General features: G+C 46.3%; 1 protein-coding gene across 1 annotated transcript in view; it reads left to right on the forward strand.

Moving 5' to 3' along the window:
- CD22 (CD22 molecule) overlaps window positions 1-21,663 on the forward strand; it is a 42,922-nt gene extending 21,259 nt beyond the window's left edge. The window contains exons 10-22 of the mRNA XM_077932492.1: window positions 1,879-1,936; window positions 2,429-2,842; window positions 4,745-5,041; window positions 6,221-6,481; window positions 7,821-8,081; window positions 9,623-9,883; window positions 10,495-10,755; window positions 11,504-11,764; window positions 12,510-12,609; window positions 13,704-13,767; window positions 14,358-14,515; window positions 15,539-15,611; window positions 19,696-21,663. Coding sequence (XP_077788618.1) covers window positions 1,879-1,936; window positions 2,429-2,842; window positions 4,745-5,041; window positions 6,221-6,481; window positions 7,821-8,081; window positions 9,623-9,883; window positions 10,495-10,755; window positions 11,504-11,764; window positions 12,510-12,609; window positions 13,704-13,767; window positions 14,358-14,515; window positions 15,539-15,611; window positions 19,696-19,860 — 2,634 coding nt within the window. The 3' untranslated portion in view covers window positions 19,861-21,663. The remainder of the gene's footprint in view (window positions 1-1,878; window positions 1,937-2,428; window positions 2,843-4,744; window positions 5,042-6,220; window positions 6,482-7,820; window positions 8,082-9,622; window positions 9,884-10,494; window positions 10,756-11,503; window positions 11,765-12,509; window positions 12,610-13,703; window positions 13,768-14,357; window positions 14,516-15,538; window positions 15,612-19,695) is intronic.
- Window positions 21,664-23,538: the final 1,875 nt, after the last annotated feature.

A 23,538-nucleotide genomic window follows, 5' to 3' on the forward strand; every position in this document is an offset into this window, starting at 1 on the left:
ATGTCCCTGTTTTCATCTGAGGAATGTCGGAGGGTATAGCTGCACATCCTGTTGATGGCCTGACTCTGTAAGGGATGCTCTGCTCTCTCCACTACAACTGGGGTGGGCAGGCATACAGGTTGCAAAATCTATTTATTGCAAGGGGAGGATGAACTCTAGTAGGGCAGCTCAGTCTGCTGAGTCTTGCCTCTGCGAAAAAGAGGAGACAGAGACAGGAGCAGCTGATGGGGCAGCCTGAGACCCTGCCCTGCCCTGCCCTGCACTCATAGGGGGGATGTCACAGGGCCTGGCATGTCTTAGTCTTCTGATCCAAGCTTCACTGTACTTCCTGCAGCATCTCAGCATGGCGGAGAAGCAGTAGCTGTCAGTGGCCAGATCGAAACAGGCAGGAGTTTGAAAAGGGGCTTTCAATTTTGCAAGGCAAATTCAGTGCATGTTCACTATGGTTGGTGAAACTGGTCCATTTTGGTTTCTCCTTATTTAGAATCACAATTTCTGTTTGCAATATAGCTGCATTGTTTTGGAAATGTTCTTAAGAAGTTTCCTTGCTCTCATGCAGATCAAGCTAGTATTTCTGAGCTCTGAGGGGGAAGTGGAGAGGTTGGTGTCTCCTATTTATATCCTACTTCTGAGCATTGATATGGGCTCTGCAGAAGGCCTGAAATGAATGTGGGAGTCAGACTGGAATATTTTGATTGAAGACAATGGTTGGACTTCTATGTGGTTAAGGTTCCCATTGACATCCGTTTTATCTACCATGAGAGAACGTGCATTGAAAATAACTCAAAAATGGCATACGACTCCTATGAGACTGTTTCAAATGAAGGTGTCTAATTAGAGACTATGTTGTTGAGGATATAAGTAGCTGAGGTAATTTCAGGTCAGGTGGAGAATTTGTGACAAAGTGTCAGAGTTTTGGACTGTGGTCTGTGCAGAAATTTCTATAGTGATTGGACAACAACTATTGAAATCTTTGGAATCACTCCTGTTAAATAGGGAGGGCGCTACATTAGCTGATTGGTAGAAAACGGTTTGGGAGTTGCTTTGGTGACACCCCCCCAATAATCTGGTTAAAGAAACAAAATATTAAGTTTCTTTTGTACTGGTTTGGTGATTTTGATTGTTTATGAAAGCGAAGAGGAATTTCAAAGACAACTCCCAGCAGCATGCAAAACTTTCTGGCTGCTGTGAACATAATGGATTTGAATCTGTATCCCCCCCCCCCCCATCCTTTATGCTTACTGGAGACGACTGTCTTCCTGATAGTTAGGGACATTGAAAAGTGCCATACAGAGAACCAGCCCATTGGTACTATTTATTGTTTATTTATTACATTTATATACCACCTTTCTTCTTCCAAGGCGCTCAAGGTGGTGCACATGGTTCCCTCCTCCCTTTCATCCTCACGACAACCCTGTGAGGTAGGTAAGGCGAAGAGATGGTGACTGGCCCAAGGTCACCCTGTGAGCTTCAGGGCTGAGTGGGGATTTGAACCCTGGTCTCCCAAGTCATAGTCCAGCACTCTTACTATTACACCACACAGGCTCAAGTCAATATTGCCTACAGACTGGCAGCAACAACCCAGGACTTGAGGTAGCAATCTCTCCTTGCCCTGCAATGATCTGGTAGCTTTTGCATGCAAATCATGTGCTCTGTCCCTGAGCTACGGCCCTTCCCATAGGAGTACTATTGGAGAAGAAGTTCAATGGACTGGAATAGAGCATGTGACAGGTTGTCCTCCTTCCACCAAGGTGCATAAAAGCCTGGAAATGTGAGCACATTTCCATACACATTCTTATGACTCGGGGAATATATTTTTGATGGTAAATAACTGTTACGGAATGAATCAATAATCCATTTCCACCCCTTTGCTTCCAGATTTGGCCCTTGCATGAATCCACAATGAGGAGCTTCTTTTGTCTGCTCTTCCTTCCAGGTAATGCATGATGTGTGATGCAGGTTTGATTTGTGCCAACAAAAGCAAATTGGGCTTCTGGTCTCATTTAAGCACCACTGCTCTCTTTGCTCTTTAGAAAAGAATGAGGAGAAGGCAGTGGTGGATGTTGGGCTCTCAGATTTCAGCAGTGCCCTTTGCGACACTAAAATTCCATGAGCCCCACCTCTGTAGCTCCATTCTGAAACCTTGTCTTGATGCCCCCTGCAGGGTAGTGCTCAGTGAGACCACACCACTACTGCCACCCTAAAAGTGCCTCTGATGATGTGACGATGGTCCAGTATAAATCCCCCACTAATGTACTGCTATTGACATGTTTCAGAATATTTCTGCTAAAAAGCCACCAGTCTGGAGAGGTCATCAGAAGTTTAGGTTATTTTTTATTAGAGAGCACTGCCTTCAGATCATTTTCATCATCCTTCTGAACGCATGGTGGGAGCTGAGCAAAATATCACATGTTGTTCTCCGATTTAGGTATCTTGGGTAAGGAAAATATGTTGACTATTGCACCGAATAATCTGGCTGCGTGGGAAGGATCCTGCATCCTGATTCCATGCAAGATTGGCCTAATGCATGATAAGGCTCGGGTTGACAACTTCTTCATGATTTGGTATTTTGACCCTGAGTATAATCACACATTGAAAGATTATACTGGTATCATGTTATACAATGGCTCTTCGACCTCGGAGAAATACCTGACTCCAACAAATCCCCACTTTCTGGATCGGGTGATCTTTGTTGGGAATTTAACCAACAGAAACTGCAGCCTGAAGATCTCTCATCTCCAGAAAAATGTCAGTGGCACATATGGAGCAAGACTTTATGGCTTCGTTGGAAACAGGCGTTATCTAGACATGTGGTTTGCTCCTGCTGCTGTTAATGTTAACGGTAAGAAACTTTCAGAGATGATTTGTTCTTCACTCTTGCCAAAGTGGTCAAGTAGTCTGGAAGCTAAGGGCACCTCCAGACTGTCACTGTTCTGTGGGACAGATTCAAGTGCATACCACAAATGTAGATTTATGCACTTTTAAGTGCTCTGTTGAATTGTGCAGAATTCACTTTTAAAAAGAATCAGCCTTTCTGTAGCTTGGCAAGTGACAGGGTCATGCAGTGAAATGTGTGGGGTGAGCAAATGACTAATGTGGGAAGATGAGTAAATACCTCATAAACAAATCAATATGAATAACAGATGCATAACTGTCCTGTGATCAAATCAGAACAAATGCTCAACAAGAATATACTCTGTGCAAGTTTCATGCAAGCAAATAAAGATGAACGCTCAATAAGTAGATCTTCGGGTGGAGTACTAAACTTTCAATTTTCTAAGGCTGTAATTGTAATCCTATAGGAATAATAGAATCACAGAATTATGGAACTGGAAGGGATCTCAGGAGTAGACTAACAGTAATGGGTAGACTGATAACTGAAGAACATTTCTGGAATCCCCACCTATAAGGGTTTGTTCCATGACACTAATAATGTATTTGCTAGGAGGCCATGCCATATCTTTGTGTGAAACTAATGTGCCATTCATCAGCCAGCCCCTTAGATTGTGTTGCATCAAACGTTAGTCCACTCAGAGTAGACCCATTGAAAATAATGGACCTAAGTAAATGAACTATAACTACAATGCACTGTGCACTTATTTGCCTTGCCAGATCTAGTGCTGAGTTTTTCACAGCACTTTGCTATGCAAAAAGAATCAAATATTTATTTTATTACGTAACAAATTTATAATCCACTTTATAGCCTGAAGGCCCTGAATTGGTGTGCAAGTTAAATATGGGGATGCTATATACACAAGTTCAGTTTTAAAGACAATAAAATAATTCATATGAACTTCAAATCAAGAAAACCACCTCTGCAAGTTCTACAAAAAAAGAATAAAATCATTCTTCAAATGCCCAATTGACAAATATCAGCTCAGAAAGCCATAGTAATTCAAAACAAATGCTTCAGCCAACTAGGGATATAAGATGCCCTTATTTCCCATCCTTCTCTGGATGTGTCACATGCAGTAATGTTCCCATTCTGCAGGGAAGGAGACTTGGCAGCTAGATGGCTCCACCAACAGAGGCGTCTCCTCCCTCTGCAGAGCTGGTTCTCACATGCCCTAGATCCTCATGCCAACAGAGCCACCAGTGCTGGCTGGAGCCCCATAGGGACTGGTAGGATGATAGACAGAGAGGCCAATAATAAGCAACACCAGAGCAATGATGGGCAAAGCCAACAGATTCTAGTTTTGCCCCCGTCCTCCTCCCTTCTGAGTTGTACTTGGGGAACTTTGAGAGTGGGGAGGAAGTTAACAGACAGTTTCAGCCCCCTCTGAACTGGTTATAAGTCAGGAGGCAGATGGGAGGGGTACTGGCTGAGGGCAGACTGCGGTTGGAGAGGGAGTGCCCAATTTGTCCTCATTGGGCAGCCTCCACGAATATATAATTTGGAAAAAGTGACCATTCTTTCTGTGCTCCAGCTGGAGGCAGGTATAACTATGCTAACATGCTGCATCACGGAAGGGTTAAAAGGTAGGCCTGGAAACTTCTTGCCATTTTTGGATAGATGATCAAGGCTCTTATTTGCTCAACAGCTTCCCCTTAGATCACGGGTGGGGGACCTTTGAACTTCCAGAAGTTGCTGGATTAGAACCCCCATCACCCCTGACCATGCTGGCTGAGGCTGATGGGAATTGGGGTCCAAGAACATGCGGAGAGTCACAAGTTCTCCATCTCTGGTCTACAGCTTTGCCTGATCATTGACTTGGAATTTCCCTTTTTAATTTTCTGCATGCAGTGTCACCACCCAAACCCAAGCTAGAAAGCAGAATGGCACAAATCCAAGAACAGAGGCCAGTGACAGTGACCTGCTGGGTATTTTACCACTGCCCCGATGAGCCAATTATGTTGACTTTCAGCGGCTTGGAGGAGAGTCGTATGTTTTCCCAAAAAACAACCAATAGAGATGGAAAAGTCCAGACTGTTCTGAGTTTTACTCCAACTTGGGAGGATCACGGGAAAATGCTGACATGCACTCTGAAAAGCCACAATGGGGCAGAGATATCCCAGAGCACCATGACATTGGATGTGAAATGTGAGTATTCAGGGGGGATGAAACTGGGCTATGTGGGGGAAATCTATAATAATAATAATAATAATAATAATAATAATAATAATAATAATAATAATTTATACCCCGCCCATTGGGCTGAGTTTCCCCAGCCACTCTAAGCGGCTTCCAATGGAGTGTTAAAAACAATACAGTATTAAATATTAAAAACTTCCCTAAACAGGGCTGCCTTCAGATGTCTCTTAAAGATAAGATAGCTACTTATTTCCTTCACATCTGAAGGGAGGGCGTTCCACAGGGCGGGCGCCATTACTGAGAAGGCCCTCTGTCTGATTCCCTGTAACCTTACTTCTCGCAATGAGGGAACCGCCAGAAGGCCCTCGGTGCTGGATCTCAGTGTCCGGGCTGAACGATGGGGGTGGAGACGCTCCTTCAGGTATACAGGACTGAGGCCGTTTAGAGCTTTAAAGGTCAGCACCAACACTTTGAATTGTGCTCGGAAACGTACTGAGAGCCAATGCAGATCTCTCAGGACCCAGCGGCCACTCCCAGTCACCAGTCTAGCTGCCGCATTCTGGATTAATTGCAGTTTCCTGGTCACCTTCAAAGGTAGCCCCATGTAGAGTGCATTGCAGTAGTCCATGCGGGAGATAACTAGAGCATGCAGTCCACAGGCAGGTAGAGTCTCAGCCTGCATACCAGGTGGAGCTGGTAGACAGCTGCCCTGGACACTGAATTAACCTGTGCCACCATGGACAGCTGTGAGTCCAGAATGACTTCCAGACTGCACACCTGGTCCTTCAGGGGCACATTACCCCATTCAGGACCAGGGAGTCGCCCACCCCCTGTTCCCCCAAAACAGTACTTCTGTCTTGTCAGGATTCAAGCTCAATCTGTTCACCACCAAAAAAACATTCCGTCTGAACTGCACAAGATTCTGTTCCTCTGAAAAGCCATTGTCTAAACTCTGAATCTTGTGAGGGATGGTGGGCTCTGGCTTAGGCGTTTACAATAGCAAGAAGCATGTGATTGTTGCATTTGGAAGGATATTACTGTTACTGAGTACAAAATGTGATAGGAATCCCTGCAAGATGGGAGGGGGTTATAATTAAGGGTCCCTGATTGTATTCTAGGACATCCAGCCTTGCAGCTTCTATCAGTTTCTGATGGTACTTATGACTTCCATAATTTTATTTATTTCAGATGGTCCCAAAAGAGTTAAACTGAGCGCTATGCCTGGAATCACAGTCCAAGAAGGGGAGAAACTCTCTCTTGCATGTACAGTCAAGAGTAGCAACCCTGAAGTTACATACCAATGGTCCTGGAACGATGTGCGGAAATATGAATGGACGAGCCCCATAAAGGAATTTGAATCTGTAGGAGAACAAGATTCTGGTGTCTATCGCTGTACAGTTGTAAACACAGTTGGATCCAGTAGCTCAGAACTGACCATCAATGTCCAGTGTGAGTTTCTTTGTTGGGCTGGTGAATGATGACCAACAGACATTACTTGCCTGTTCCTTCCTCTTCTGAGGGACTTTTCATATTTCAGAAGAGAACTACTTTCCCCTTCTGATTTTCATGCATTGTGTGACTATCAGGACAGGAAGCAGGAAAAATCTTGTTTAAAGCCAATTCTACACACACACCAATACAGTTTGTAAACCTGCATCATTTGTCTTGCATAAAATGTACCTTTAGAACACAATCTTAAGTCTGTTCACCTTCAAAGATGGGCAGGGTTGCATCCAGGGCATGCTAGTGATCTGGTGGCTGGCTGGGTCTGGAGGAAGCATAGACATGGCCTCATTTAACCCCATAGGTGCTGAACTGCAGTATCTGAACACCTTTCTGTATACATGGACTTTCTCAGCACTCCCAAATGAGAAATAACAGATATGATGAGAAAATTATTTAATGCTATCCCAAAATCTCCCTCCTGGGGTTGGGTTGGCTCACCCTGATTAATGTGGCATGCTGGACCAGGATCTTCAGCAGCAGGATTATCATCCCCACTCAGACATGCAGTTCACTGGGAGTTCCTGGACCCCAGTCACCATTTCTCAGCCTAGCCTACTTCACAGGATTGATGTGAGGATGAAATGGGGAGGTGGAGAACCACACGCAGCAGCCTGAGCTGTGTATGGAAACAGGCTCTGGCAGATTGAACAGATGAGACCAAAGTGGGTCCAGTGGTGAAGAAGGTTTCTGCACTTGCTGTAGAGGGGAGTGAGGGGCAGATGGGCTCATCAACCCTGGGAAGGTAGCCCATCTAGGAGAAGGAAAACTCTGATCCAGAGTGGAGTCTCTATGATGGTTGGATGGTGCCATGTTTTCCTCCTTCCAGCAACTCCTGCAGCCAAGCTGGTGTCAAACATGTTGCTCTGCTTTCTTGTGGACCACATCAGCAAGTCGGAGAAGGAGGTCTTCTCATTTGGGCAGCCCAGGACCTCCATACACGCTGCCCAGGCTCGCACCATATGGAGGTCACTTTGATGCTGCTAATGCAGTGATTTGACTAAACCCACGGAAGCACGCTCTGTTGTCTCTCAAGACAGGTGAATGCCAACAACAGTCACCATCAGCATAGTAATGATCTGTCTTCTAACAGTATCCCAAAATGTCCCTCCTGGAATGGGCTGACTCACCCTTCCATATGGTGGGGCCAGTTTTGCTACCTTCACCAATCCCTGAATACACATGTTACTCTCTCACAGTTCTCTTGGCCCCCAAGGAAGCACACACATTTTCTTGCCCTGAATCAAGAGTCCTGATTTAAGTGTCCATAATTTCTCAACCCCAGATCCACCAAAGGATGTGAAGATTGATGTGCCACCAGGGAGAATCAAAGAAGGGGACAACGTGGTTTTGCGGTGCTCTTCCCGAGGGAATCCTGCCACCAACCGCCATGGCTGGTATAAAGATAAGGAGTCTGGCATAATTGGAACTGACAAGGAGCTGCGTTTTGAGGCGATCCAGGCCAGAGACTCCAGTACCTATTACTGCATAGCCTGGAACACCATTGGAAATTCAACATCTTCATCCATCACCCTGGATGTTCAGTGTAAGTAACCTCAGTTTCAGGAAGTGAAGTGTAGCTTGGACTTTGACTGGCAGGGTCATAGCTGTGCTCTGAATCAGCTGCCACCTGATCCTTATAAAAACCCTGGAGGTACCAGGAATATTGACCACTTGCATGCAAAGTATGTGGCACATCATATACAAATGTAAAAGACAGTTGGGTGTATTCGCTGGAGAAGGTTATCAATGGCAGCTGGACATGACAGCTTTGTTGTACCTCCACCATCAGAGGCTATGCGTTGGAAATCCCAAGTGGGGACAGTGTTCTTGTGTTCATGTCTTGCTTAAGGACTTCCCATAAGCATCTTGGTTATTGACCACTGTGAGATGGGCTTTGCCCTGATTCCTATGGGCTGTCCTGAAGCTCTTACCTTGGGATGCAACGAGAGGTCAAGCAAGGCTGTTTGTACAAACGAGCAGCTCTGCTTGATTCCTGCAAGCTGAATTGGGATAGTAGCATCAGCCACCTTGAGTGAATTTTGTCCCAATCCTGCTTGTTCACAGCCCTTGGATACCATGCTGGCTGGGGAGGAGAGTGAATCCTCTACTTGCTGGTCAGAGCTTAATGGAGAGAGTTGGGCACCACCAACCTTCCTCTATTGATGTTCTCCATGTTCATGATCCTCCTTTGCTGGCTAGTGCAGAGTGAATTAAGGCCATTGAATCCTTCAGTTAAGAACAGATGTGGCTGCCTTATACAGAGTCAGACCACTGGTCCCACCTAGTTCTATGTTGTCTAAACTGGCCATGGCTCTGCAAAGTTCCATGCAGGAGACTCTCCTAACCCTGTGTGGAGATACTGGGGATTGAACCTGGTACCTTCCACACGCAAGACAGATGCCCTACCACTGAGCTATGGCCCTTCCTTTTAAAGGCTGTAAATCTGAATGTGCAAGGCCACCACTGCATTTTCAGTATAAGCAATTTCTTGCTCACCTGCTCCTACATAATTTCTACTTGGGGGAGTCCACAGTGCGGCAGACTAGCAGCCCATGTGTGTTGACTGCTCCCATGCTTCTGCTGGTGATATTTGAATGATGCTGATCATGCTAGTGGGACTGGGAAATTGGGTAGCGATTCTGTCAGGGCAGGTGCCAGGAGTTGGTCAGTAATAACTCACATGATGTCAATGAAGTTAACTCTTTATTCAAAGAAACAAACAGCTCAGGATTCCAGGCCTAGTGGGCACAGTAACTCTTCCCTGTAGATTATTGGGAGACGTCAGAGATTGAACTACAATCTTTAAGCTGCAACCTTTCCCGTGTTATTGTGACTATAATTCATAACTTTTGGAAAGTGGGTATAAATGTAGAAATACTTCTGGAAAATGACCAGCACCCGTGCACATAAACAACTTGGAGATTATCAATATTAACTGGTCAATGTGCAACATTTGTATTTATAGGTATTTATGCTCATTCTTTGCTATTTTGTGTGTGACTGATTATTGTGCACATCTCCCAACTATGCACATCATGGATGATGTTTCTCAGCAATAAAAAAAGCATTGATTTGATTTTCCAGATGCTCCCAAGAATGTCCAGCTTATCCTTAATAGCCATCAGCCCATCACAGAAGGAGACACTGTCCCACTGAACTGCTCTGTGGGCAGCAGTAACCCCAGTCACAAACGGTATTACTGGTACAAGTCAGGGGAACGTATAACTCATACTCAGGAACTGTACACCTTTACTGCACCACCTGAAAAGGTCAGCATTTACAAATGTCAAGTTTGCAACGTGATCAGCTGTACAGCATCTGCACCCGTCTCTGTGACAACACTCTGTAAGTAATGCTACTGGAAGTCCTGGAGCACATGTACCAGTCAAGCAGAGGGAGAGGTTATGGGAAGGCAGGTGCAGTCATTTCGCAAACTTGATCCACACAGGCTATGTGGCTCCACTACGTGTTTGGAGAATTGCAGGTTGAACTTAAATAACTTAGCCAAATCACGAGAAGGATGTACTCTTTGGTATATAGAGCCTCTTAGCGTAGACTGATCTTACACCTTAGATCCCAACTTGTTAGCAGCCTTATACATGACAGAGGCCAGGATGCTTGCCTATAGAAATTGTGAGCCATTCAGTTGCAACTTACACAGGCAGACCTGCTATGGCAGAAAGATTTTGGAGAATGTTTTTTTTCTGATGCTCCTCAAGGGGTGAGCACCCACTGTTGGCAACATTTAAAAAAGGCAACTGCCAAAAGCAGGGCTGTTGAGTGCAGCAGGCATGTGCTTTTCAAGCTGAAAATTGAGGTTGATCACTCAGATTTACTGCAGAGGAATCTGTATTCAGCGGTTGTTGTGTGATTGTGGCGGGTTTTGCGTGTGTTCAGGTGCGAGGGCAGGTGAGGCACCTCATGTGATACATTGCCTTTGGTCTCTCCACCTGCAGTTGGTCCCAAGGATGTGAAAGCTGTGCGAGAACCCCTGGGGCTGATCAAAGAAGGCAGTTTTGTTAAGCTGAGATGCGAAGTGAGAGATGCCAACCCCCAGGAGCTCACCTACATATGGTACAAAGAAGGGCAACAGCTGCAGCTGGACTCTACGGTGACCATCCCAAAAGTGACCCCTGAGCATTCTGGCAGCTACTATTGTGCAGCAAGCAACCAAGTAGGCTCAGCACAGTCCTCACCAGTTTGGCTGAGTATCCATTGTGAGTATGGAAAGGAGAGACTCCTGAAGATACACCCCGAGTATCTTATTCCCTTACTCTGTCCTCAGGGCTGGCCCATCCATTCTCGCTGCTTGAGGCAAAATGGGAAGTGCCACTCTGCCCTGCCGTTGGCACCGCTGCCTCCACCACCCTCCCTGCCGTTTCCTTCACGGGTGGAGAAGTGTTGATTTCAGGTGAGATCTCTCTGATTTCAGGTGAGATCTAGCCTGAACCATGCAAGATATTGTGCACTTCACAAGATCTTGTGCAATTTCAGTCAGATTTCAACTGAAATTGGGGTCAATACCAGCCCCACCTCACTCCTGTAAATGGGGGCAGTGGGGCTGGTGGGGCTTAAGCAGCTTTTGCTACCTGAGGCAGCATCCCCACCCCGCCAAATGGCACATGACCCTGCCTGTCCTCCAAGCATTGCTTCTATCTGAGGACAAGCTTCCAAGATCTTTCTTCAACCTTTGCCTTTTAATTAGAACCAGAGCTGTCCATTCCATCCTCCTTAGTTTCATTGTTTCCTTTCTAGAACACAGCAGGGAAAAAGGATGGGGGCAAAATTCAAGTTAAAAAGTTGGATCTGCCTCTCAATAGCTCTGGCTTCACCTACTGTTGGTCTCTCTCTGTCTTCTGCCCTATAAACCCCAAAGGGCACCAGCAACCCTTGAGTCATATTGAGAGCCTTAAGACAAATACTGGACTGTGCTGAATGTATCTTCCCTGCCTTTCTTCTTGGCAGATGGGCCTCGCAATGTCCATTTACTCCTGAGCACCCAGGATGCTATCATTGAGGGAATGAGTGTCTCATTGAAATGCGATAATGATGCCTACCCACCAGCTGATGTTTACACATGGTACTGGAACAAACAGAGGCTCCAGGAAACTTCCAAGATACTTCAGCTCAAGAAAATCCAGGTCGACCAGTCAGGATCCTATCACTGCAAAACTTCCAATAGCATCTCTGAGCAGGAGTCACCGCCCATGGGCATCACTGTGTCCTGTAAGTAGTTTAAGGTTACCAGATTTTTTCCAATGAATCTGGGGGCACTTTTCAACTTCAAAAGGAATGATAGGATTTTGTATGCGGACTGATTTGTAAATCCGGGGACTGTCCCTGGGAAACAGGGATGTCTGGTAACCTTAGAGTAGTTATTAATGTCAGGTCAAGAATTCTACCTTGCAAAATGTTGTTTTAGTAGCTGCATGACCATCCTTTGTCAAGAATTGTATGTTGATAATTATTGTGGAAGGACGATCCATGGATATAATGGCCAATGCATTTCCAACAACCTGTGATTTTGGGAGAGTATTGTGACCTGACCAAGGAGCATGGGCAAAGGAGAGTCTTGAGAGCTAGACAGATAGTTCTGGAGGGCTGTATTTGAGCCCAGGACCAGAGGTTCCCCACTGCTAATCTATACAGATCTGCTGTAGTGTCAGAGTTATTGTGGGAAATAAATATGGCAGCAAACCCAGCTACTCAGAGCACTAGATGGTGGTGGTGGGGTTCAGAAAGTGGGTATACACAGCCCTGCCTGGGACCTTCTGCATGCAAAGCCAATGTTCTGCAGCTGAGCTCAGGCCCTTCTCACCGCTTGCAAGGCAGATGGATGCCAAGGAGAGGAACCTGGTGGAACGTTGATGTGCAACTGAACAAAAGCCTGCTTGGGATCAGGCAACAATCTCTTCGCCATTACAGCCAGGTGTTGCAAATTCTGCGTTTTCTCCCTTTCTGTGTCATGTAGACAGCAGAGCTACTGTGTTGAAGCGTGCCCTGATTGGCCTGGGCAGTGTCCTATTTGCGGTTTTCCTCCTGGGGTTGCTGTCGCACTTGGTGCAGAGATGGTAAGTGGTTGTGGGGAGAGCCTCTTTGACCCAGGCAGGTCATTAACTGGTGGTGTTTCTGAAGGAGGTAGGCTTCCCTGTTCTGCTGGCATTGTATTATTGTGCATTTAATTATGTATGGATTTTATAATCGAATTGAGAGCCAGTGTGGTGTAGTGGTTAAGAGTGAAAGACTCGTAATTTGGGGAACTGGGTTCGCATCTCCACTCCTCCACATGCAGCTGCTGGGTGACCTTGGGCTAGTCATACTTCTTTGAAGTCTCTCAGCCCCACTCACCTCACAGAGTGTTTGTTGTGGGGGAGGAAGGGAAAGGAGAATGTTAGCCGCTTTGAGACTCCTTCGGGTAGTGATAAAGCGGGATATCAAATCCAAACTACTACTACTACTACTACTACTACTACTACTACTACTCTTCTTCTTCTTCTTCTTCTTCTTCTTCTTCTTCTTGTAAACTGCTTAGAAGCCATTTTGGCACGTAAGCAGTATGTAACTGTAAATAACTAGTGGGTAATGTCTGGCATTGCCCAGGAATTTGTAAAAAGAAAAGAAAAGAAGTTTTTTAAATGGATAGTGTAGTGGCCCATCATGCCCAAAATCAAACAAGTCACATTTGGGCCTGCCATCCTGCTACACAGTGGCTCCTGGCACCCAAACTTTGATGAAGCATCCTGCCCTCACTTCTTGACACCTCATGCTAAGCTTTGTGATGAAATCTGGAGAGGTGGCCAAACCTATGGCAAAAAATGATCATAGTCATACCCATGTCCAGCTTCAGTCTGCCATCTTGATTCAGAAGGGCATTTGGCATCCCAACAATGACAAAAACCACTACCCACCGTGAGAATTCTCATGCTGAATTTAGCAACGATAGCTTGATAGCTCGGAAAACCTGTAGAGAACAAACAGGCAGACAGAGCAGTTTCCAAAATATGTAGCAGAAGAGATTGACCAATGATCTGACAGTTTAAATAATGCCTATCAACTTTCTATAAATCACACACACCTTCTGTTTGGTGAAGGGGTTTGGAAGTGGTGGTAGTCTTCTGGTGAACTGCCCCAGTGGGACAGAACTGTATCTTTTCTACCATTGCAGGAAGAAAACATTAGACCCCGGCACTGGAAGGGCACGGAGATCAGGCTCATTTTTTGTGAAGAAGGTTAAGTCTTATTTTCCACTGACATCAGTACATTGTGGGAGGGTGAGGGTGTTGAATCTGTTTGCAAATAACAAGGGACATGGCTGCTTCTGTGACCAGCCAATGACTTCTAAATTTACTGGCAGTCGTGACAATCAGCATGAATTAATAGGACAAATTAGATGACGCTGCACCACAGTCCCAAGTATGATGACAGTGGTTGCTTCTTCTCCCTTGTGGCAAGTAGCAACCTCTGGAAGTCATCCCCCCAGCCTTACAATTGGGACTGTGGTACAGTGGGAATTGGTTGCCGTCCCCTTGCTTTGAAAGAGAATTAGACAAGTTTGTGGGAGATAAGGCTATCAGTGGGTACTGGCCACACTGACTGTGTTCCACCTCTACAGTCAGAGGCAGGGTAGCTTGAATTTCAGGAGCTGGTGGCTTTTCTCAGCCCCGAGTGACACATGGGACACCCCGTGAAATACATCTCAAAAGGCACAGGAGCCTCTCATCCTTTGCATGGAGGGGTGGGTGGGCAGGTGGAATATATGTCCCTGCAGAGAAAATGAAGGTGTCCTAGGCAAGAGAGTAAACACCGCTTTGTTTCTTAGGCCAAGGGAGAAAAACTGTGTAATGGTAACAACAGGCCGAGAGAAAATGGAGCAGATGGCTCCATTGGATTCCTGAACCAGGGTGCAGAAACTTCAATTTCTTATGCGGCGCTCAGGTTCCCTCCAAGTTTGTCCGAGGAACGCACTGTTTATGCCAGGTATGATGGGGAGCAGACTAGAGGGTTGCGGGAAGCTGTGGTAGATACGTTGCCTTTTTTGGAAGAAGGGGGAGTCAGACAAGTGATGGGTTCAGATGAACTGCAGTAGGAAGGGGCTTCCACATGCAAGGAGCCACCACTGAATAGGCCCTTCCTATACACTGCCTGTAAGGGACACGGGTGGCGCTCTGGGTTAAACCACAGAGCCTAGGATTTGCCAACCAGAACGTTGGCAGTTCGAATCCCCGCGGCGATGGGGTGAGCCCCTGTTGCTTGGTCCCTGCTCCTGCCAACCTAGCAGTTCGAAAGCACATCAAAGGTAAATAGGTACTGCTCCAGCGGGAAGGTAAACGGCGTTTCCGTGTGCTGCTCTGATTTACCAGAAGTGGCTCAGTCATGCTGGCCACATGACCTGGAAGCTGTATGCCGGCTCCCTCGGCCAATAAAGCGAGATGAGCGCCACAACCCCAGAGTGGGCCACGACTGGACCTAATGGTCAGGGGTCCCTTTACCTTTATACACTGCCAATGCCCATATTATCTCTCTCCTTCCTTCCCTATGATGGACCAGATACAAAGGAGGTCACCAGAGCTCCTGTGAGTTTATCACTGGTGTAGAAGAGGGGATTTCAGTTAGTACAGCTTCTCATGTGGTGGGTGGGGAAAATGTGCCCATCCTGAAACCACATCGTTTGCATGATGATTAAAGACTCAGCAACCCCGGTTCTTCTTTGCATCTGGTACTTCGGTTGCTCATCTCCTGTGAATGGGAAAGTGTATTAAGTCAGTAAGGGACCCACCCACTGAAAATCAACAAAATGCAACATGGTGCATTCTGGATGTAGATTACAACTCCAACCATCCTTCACCATTGACCATGCTGGCTGGGGATGATGGGAGTTGTGGTCTAATGGAGGGCACAAAGTTGACAAAGGCTGCTATATTGCATTCAGGCAGCCTAAGCACTAAATTCCTCTTCCATACTCCGAATGCTTTTCTAACTGGAATCTTCAATTCTTTACAGTGTCAAAGCACCACAGCCTTTGGATGATGCCGTGATCTACAGTGTGGTAAAGAAACCCCAGCTCCCCACAAAGGTACATCTTCATTGTAAGACAGAATCCCATGGGATGTGTGAATGACCTGGCTTCCCCAGTATTGTAGCCCATGATCTCCTATGGTTGGCATGTCTGGACATATGGTTGGACGTATCCCAGGGGCCCACATCCTAGCAGGTTCTCCACTGACCAGAGAACCCTGGAGTTGCTGCGGTGAGGAATAGACTCACCGAGGGAAAGAGGACCACGGAGGGTGTCCTCCCAAGGGGTCCCACATAACTCCAAAACGCTGTGAGGTTTGGTCCATGCAAGGTGGAGGTAGGGGCTTCAAAGGGGTCTGGTCCCAACACAAGCATGACCAACGTTTCAGGTAATGTACTAAATTTGGTTGTCATTCAGACTGCAAATGGCAGTTTGACTCACACTGTAGAGAAACAGGTTTAAGAGCAACATGTCTGCCTCTTTTAAAGCATCACAGAGAGTTGCGGCTTTCAATAAACGTGTATTGAATATATGGGAAATAACTGTGTACAGCTGAAAACGCTGTCAGCATTAAGATAAATTCAACAGTGTAAATAAGTTTTGATGAACGCAATAACGGAACACAGATAGGTATAGTTTTTGTAAAATGTGCAGGGATTTATTATATGCAAAATCAACCATGTAAAGAGAAGAATGGAAGTCATGGATATCTCAAGGGTGTAAAATGAGTATTTTAAATTGTAAAACAGAAAATTAAATATATATTAAAGAGAGAGAGAGAGAGAGAGAGAGAGTGAGAGTGAGAGAGAGTGTGTGAGAGAGAGAATTGCGGCTTTCAGTTTAGTACAGGGAATTCAAGCTGTCACTAGAATATTTTTCTCAACTTTGTGGTCAGCTGTAGAATAGGCGTGTGGTGAGAAGAACAGAACAGGGGAAGCCCTGATGCAATTTTCCTCAACCTGGTACCCTCCACCTGTTTTGGACTACAACTCCCATCATGCCTGATGTTTGGTCATGCTGACTAGGAATGATGGGAGTTGTAGTCCAAAGCAGCTGGAGAACATCAGATTAGGGAAGTTGCCTTAGTGGTACCCTCCTTTGGAGTCATGAAAAAGTCAGGTTTAATCCCACCCTATGTTTTTGCAAAGCAACTTGAGAAGGTTTTTTTTTTTAAAAAAAGGACCTTTAAAAATAAAGAGCACCCGAATCTGGCAAAATAAAATGCCAGATACTTTTAATTAGCTCGGCTAATGTCACAACCACCAGAGAAAGGTAAACCATCCCTAACCTCCCCAGGTAATCCACTTCTGGATAGATAATGAACTGCCTTCATAGTCATTTGTTGCTCACGGCATTTGTTTTAGGACAAGTGAAAACTGAGCTGAGCGGGTACCATTTTTTTTATTTATTTTAATTTTCTTTGAAACTCATATCATCAGGCTCACTAATGCACAGGGCCATGCTGTCCTGAATCAGCTTCCGGTTTCTTATGCTGTCCCACCCCCTTGTTGGCAATTTACAAGAAATCGTCACCCTTGAAGTGAAAACCATTTTTCTTAAAAAAGACGAGCATGTGTTTCCTTTGTAAGGCCCAGATAGAATCTCTGCAGAGCGTAACACGGCCCCAGGGATATGCACTGTCAACAGCATCTCCTACTAGCTGTGCTACTTTTAAAAATCATTACAGTATGCCAGTGCCTTCTGCTATCTGCACGAGAAGCAGAAATTCAATAGGTAAAGGAGGCTTACCTTGCCATAGTGGTGAGATGGGAGAGAGGAGGGATAAATCTCTTGAAGTCTGGTCAAGCAACTGTTCAATAAAAGTGCTGGGGCATGGGAAAGACCTGCCCTAAAGATGGGCGGGCGGGCGGGGTGTGTGTGAACAAACCTAGATCTGTATTAATTGGCACTTCTAAAAAAGGTAAAGGTAAAGGTACCCCTGCCCGTACGGGCCAGTCTTGACAGACTCTAGGGTTGTGCGCCCATCTCACTTAAGAGGCCGGGGGCCAGCGCTGTCCGGAGACACTTTCCGGGTCACGTGGCCAGCGTGACAAAGCTGCATCTGGCGAGCCAGCGCAGCACACGGAAACGCCGTTTACCTTCCCGCCAGTAAGCGGTCCCTATTTATCTACTTGCACCCGAGGGTGCTTTCGAACTGCTAGGTTGGCAGGCGCTGGGACCGAACAACGGGAGCGCACCCCACCGCGGGGATTCGAACCACCGACCTTTCGATCGGCAAGCCCTAGGCGCTGAGGCTTTTACCCACAGCGCCACCCACGTCCCAATTGGCACTTCTAATGAAGCTACAAATCACACCAACCCTGATTGTTGGCCATTCTGGCTGGGGCTGGTGGGAGTTACACTCCAATGATGTCTGGAGGGCACTGAGGTGGGGAAGGATGCTCTGCTGCATCCACTAAATCCAAAATGTGAAAGTTTTATCAACTGCATAGGGATACCTGTTGTAGCTTGGCTGGGTGGGAGTGCAGATGTAGTATCATGAAAAACTGTGGTCCTTAAAAAACACACGAAAAAACCAAGCTGTTAGTCCTTAAGTTTGCAGCGAGCACCCTGAAAAATGGGTAGGTGGTTTCTACTAAATATTCCAAGGCTTTGGGTGGAAGCTGCCTTAAAACTAGCCAAACTATTGCCCTTTTTAGCTCTGTATTGTCTATTCCAGGGGTCATCAACCTTTTCCAGCTGTGGGCTGGTCCACCGTCCCTCAGACCATGTGGTGGGCCGGACTATATTTTGAAAAAAATATATGAATGAATTCCTGTGCCCCACAAATAACCCAGAGATGCATTTTAAATAAAAGCACACATTCTATTCATGTAAGAACATGCTGATTCCCGGACCATCCGCAGGCCGGATTGAGAAGGCGATTGGGCTGCATCCGGTCCACGGGCCTTAGGTTGCCTACCCCTGGTATATTCTGATTGGTAGAAGCTCCCCAGGATTTCAGACAGGAGTCTCTTCTAGCCCTGGAGATGCTGGGAATTGAAGCTGCCATGCAAGGCAGATTCTATGCTACTGAGCTTTGATGAAGGGCCAGGGAGGGCTGGGGAGGATTCTTAGTCTGAAACCCTGGAAAGACAGTACTTGCAGACAGCACTGAAGTACAGTAAATGGACCAATGATCTGAATCAGTAGAAGGCAGCTTGCTATGTGTGCAATGCAAACATCAAACAAACACATGTTGTCAGCATTTCTTCTCCACAGGTTTTGATAATGGACATTCTCTGCAGCTGTTGGGATTCTGACAGCATCTGGCATGCAGAAGATAGTACCTGACAATGCAAACCTGCAGCAGCGGACAGTGTTTGATATTAGGCATGATTTTAACAGCTATAATCTAACAGCAGCTAATATCTGACCATTTGTGATATTCTATAAGTATTAGAGCAAGGATGCAGAGGTTGTTGGACTACGGCTCCCATCAGCCCCAGCCAGAACACCCAATGGTCAAGGATGATGGGAACTGTAGTCCAACAGAATCGGAAGGACTACAAGTTCCTCAGCTGTGCAATAGAGGTCACTATTTGACAGCATCTCACAGGACAGTTGTTATGCAGCCACCACCAGTTTTGCTTCTGCAATATACTAGCCAACAATTGACGTATGAAAGTTGGTAGATGACATGCAATGAAATGTACTCCAGTTTATATAATGCATTCATTCATTCAGTCAGTCAGTTATCCAATCAAAACAGGCAAATTGCAACATTTTGAGATCCCCCCATACAACTCAATTCAAATATTGCATTTTGAAAAATGGGCATTTATTGACCTTCTTTGGACTTTCATTTCAGTGTAACCCTGGGTCTCTCTAACACAGTAGAGCAGTCTTCCCCAACTGAGTGCCTTCCGGATGGTGTTGCACTACAGCTCCCATCATCCCTGACCAGTGGTTCTGCATGCTTGGGCTGATGGGAATTGGGGTTTAATTACATCTGGAGGATACCACATTGCCTACCCGTGGTCTCCTGGCAGCAGCTCTCTGGAATTTGAAGCCAGGGTTCTTTCTCAGCCCTGCGTGATGCCAGGGGTTGTATCTGAGACCCTTTGCCTTTAGAGTAAACCCTCTGCTCCACCACTAAGCTACACTCCTTCCCCTCAACTTGTATCTCCTTCTGCTTTAGGGAGACACCAAACCTGACTACGAGAATGTGGTGAACAAGAGTGAAGAGGAACTGCATTACTCATCCTTGGTGAACCTGGGCCCACGGCCTCGCCCCACCTATGTAGACTCTGAAACAGACTCTGAATCAGAGGAGAGCATCCAGTATGCATCCTTGAAGCACTGATCCTCTTGGAACTAGCAGAGATCAGGAACTACTCCTAGACTCTTTCCCCTCTGTGTTGAGGTGGTGCCAGCGGCTGGGCCTGTATTATAGCTTGCTGTTTGCAATCAAATGCAGCAGAATTTGAGCGGGTAGTGCAGATGATCTGGCTGTACTGGGAGACAAGCAAGGCTGAGATTTAGATAGATACAGTGCATCACTGCCAGCACAGCGCTCCACCTATCAACACATTTCATTGGTGATCGAGATCAGTATCCCCAAGTCTTGTCTTTCCCATCGGATCATATGGGAAAGATCTGCTATTGCTTCCTTCCTTCCTAACAAGTCAATCCATACTTGCAACATAGAAAACTGCTCTCTGTATATTCCAGGTGAGACTATTCATTCATCCAGTCCGGTATCATCAATCTTGGCTAGAAGCAGCTCTGCAGGCTCAGAGGTCTTTCTTACCATCTGCTGCCTGATCCTTTGAACTGGACATGTCACAGATCGAAGCTCTGCATGGATCCTTCCACTCAGCTATGGTTGCATTTGGCTCAGGGATTCCCAAACTGGGTGGGGTCCCGCTGTGCCTTGAAAGGGATGGGGAAGATATTTGATTCAGATCATGTTTTACTTAAACTTAAAGAATTCTCATTTCCCAAAGCCGCACACAAACCGAAACACAGTTGTCCCTCAAAATTCTCACTTCTGCAAATTTTGCAATGTAGTTCTCCAACCATGCGATGTGTATAAAGAGGTATATGCAAAGTGGGCATATTATAGCTCTTTGTGTGTGTCCCAACTTTTCATATCAAGTGGGCCACAAGGGTACTTTGACATGAAGCCTGTGGGCCTCACACTGCCTTGTCGTGCAAATGGGGGGGGGGACAAGGCCAACATTTGACCCCCTGTCAGCCCTCATTCTACCTTCCCAAAGCTGTGTAAGCAAGGTGCTGGCTTTGGGAAGGAGGTGGTAAGACTCTAGGACCCCATCAGAGCCCTTGTGCCTCCTTCTCAAAGCCCACTGCCTTGCTTACCTGCCTTTGGGAAGGCAGTGCAAGGGCTGTGGGGGAATATCAAATGTTGCTGAGGGCTGCCATAAAAGACCATGAAACCTTGAGAGAAAGACCACAGTGGACCACCCGGGTGTGCACGTGCGCACGCGCATCTATTAGTGAAAACAGCATGGGAAAATGTAGTATATAAAGGGAAGTTGTTTTGCAAAATGTGCATTAGGCAAAATTGCAGGCAAATATGTGCATATTGGGGGAGATTCACACTAAAATGGGTTATGAATTTTCATGAGGACTGATGTGGAAATTTGAAGAACTGAGCTTGGAAAGAATGAGAAACTGAGAGATATTAAAACTGACACATTCACCTATACTGCCAGGAACTTCTTGCAGAGGCAAGAGGGCCAGAGGCTGACCTAGGGGAGGGGAAGGATGATATATGGGCTTTTGTGCTACCCAAGGGGCATGAGCTAGGGCTGGAGGAAGAGGGAGAGTCCGAGCAGTTGGAGATGAGGTAGGAGGTGTCAGAAGTGGAGGAGGAGACTCTTGCTGCCCCCTTCCCCACAGTCTCCAAGGACCAGGAGGGCTGGAAGAGGCAGGCATCTTGTGTAGGTCGCAAGTTTCTTGTGCATGCCCTATCAGGCAAGGGGTGCTTAAGTCTGAAGGGGGGCATTGCACCAACAGCCTAGTTTGCGGCACAAGTCTGGGGCGGCGATGCCAGCTATTTCTTTGCCAAAGCTGTGTGTCTGGGTTCCGTGCACCTTAGGAGCTACATTAAGTGTGCGCTTTATCAATAAATGATTAAACTACTGGTCATTTGTCCTCCTTGGGCCAAAGGATACATATGTACTGAAGAGATCATGGGACATCCTGCACACCAACCAAGCATATATACTCTCGCTGAGCCACAGCCATTACTAAGCTCCTAGTCACATTCGTGGACCTATGAGCCCTATGTGGTCAGTGACAAGACACCTGGTTCTGAGAGGTATTGCTACCGCCTTGCCTTACTTCTGTCACTCAGATGTAATCCATCAGTTTTGACATGCAAGTGTATCCATGGCGTTTGCTTTTGAATCTGTCTATTGATTGAACAAACAGTTGTCTCCAATGTTTTGCAAAACTTTCTCCTAGCAGCACTGATTGTATCTGAAAGAAGTTTATGGCAGTCCGCTTATATATCCTTTGTATCACATGGTGGAAATACTAATGGTTCCCAGAACAGCTTGAATCCAGGTATCATATCTCAATAAGCCCATTCATTTTGTTCTAAAATGTCAAGGCTAGTGGACAGGTCCACCGCAAATGTACGTAATATCAATAACCACCTCCTTCCTTATGATGCTTCCAGCAAATGGGGATGGCATATATCTGATACCTGGCATACCTTCCTCAGTGTCGTATGCCATCCTGCAATTCATTTAAAATACATTACTGTTTGAGTAGTACGTAATGGAAACTCACACACTGTTTTATATATATAATCCCCTGTATCAAAATGGAAAACAGGTTTTTGTCTTCAGCTACTGTCCTTCCCTGCAGCAGCCAACACAGAAGGTTGAGTGACAGCCATATCAGTTTGGCAGCAAATTGGGGCCAGCAAAAACTAAGAGAGTTGCTTCTAAATACTTGAGAGGTTCCCATGATACGCACATGCACATACCGATGGAAGATGTTCTACAGAAGGAAGGGCGATACAATGCAATAAATAGTGATGGATAATTAAAACCCTCTTAGCAATATGGCAAGGACTATGACTCTTTGGGATCTACAAAATATTGAGGTGACAGTTGAAAGGGCGATACCACCAACTTTGTTGTTTAGTCGTTTAGTCGTGTCCGACTCTTTGTGACCCTATGGACCAGAGCACGCCAGGCACTCCTGTCTTCCACTGCCTCCCGCAGTTTGGTCAAACTCATGTTTGTAGCTTCGAGAACACTGTCCAACCATCTCGTCCTCTGCCGTCCCCTTCTCCTTGTGCCCTCCATCTTTCCCAACATCAGGGTCTTTTCCAGGGAGTCTTCTCTTCTCATGAGGTGGCCAAAGTATTGGAGCCTCAGCTTCAGGATTTGTCCTTCTAGTGAGCACTCAGGGCTGATTTCCTTAAGAATGGATAGGTTTGATCTTCCTGAAGTCCATGGGACTCTCAAGTCTCTTCCAGCACCACAATTCAAAACTAGGTTGGCTTTAAAAAAGGATTGGAAAAATTCATTGCGGATAAGGCTATCCTTGGCTACCATGTTCTACCTCCATAGATGGAGGTGGTAATGCTTCTGAATACTGGATGTGTGCTGGTCCTGTGGGTTACCCGAGAGGCAAGGTCCAAGTCCAGTCCATAGTCAAAGGTGCAACATGGAGGCAGTCCGTAGTAGCTGAAGCTGGGTGCAGGGCAGGGAGTCGGGTGAAGTCAGGAACAGGCATGCAAGCAAGGAGCCAGGACGGGTCAGGCGCTCTGGCAGAACAGCAGGACAAGGTTCAGGCAGGAACTAGCAACCAACAATGTTGCTCCTGCAACTTGGGACTGGGGCTGGCCGGCTTTTATCTGCCCCGAGGCATGGGGCGGCCCCAATACTCTGGTGACTCGCCTCTCCTGGCCTGGAGGCAAGCACTCCTCCTGCAGGAACTTAGTTCTCTCCGCCTCTCTGCCCTGAGGCTCTGCATCTCAGGAGAGGCTAGAGGGTTACCG

Source organism: Podarcis muralis, chromosome 7 (genome assembly GCF_964188315.1).
Source record: "Podarcis muralis chromosome 7, rPodMur119.hap1.1, whole genome shotgun sequence".
Classification (NCBI taxonomy): Eukaryota; Metazoa; Chordata; class Lepidosauria; order Squamata; family Lacertidae; genus Podarcis; species Podarcis muralis.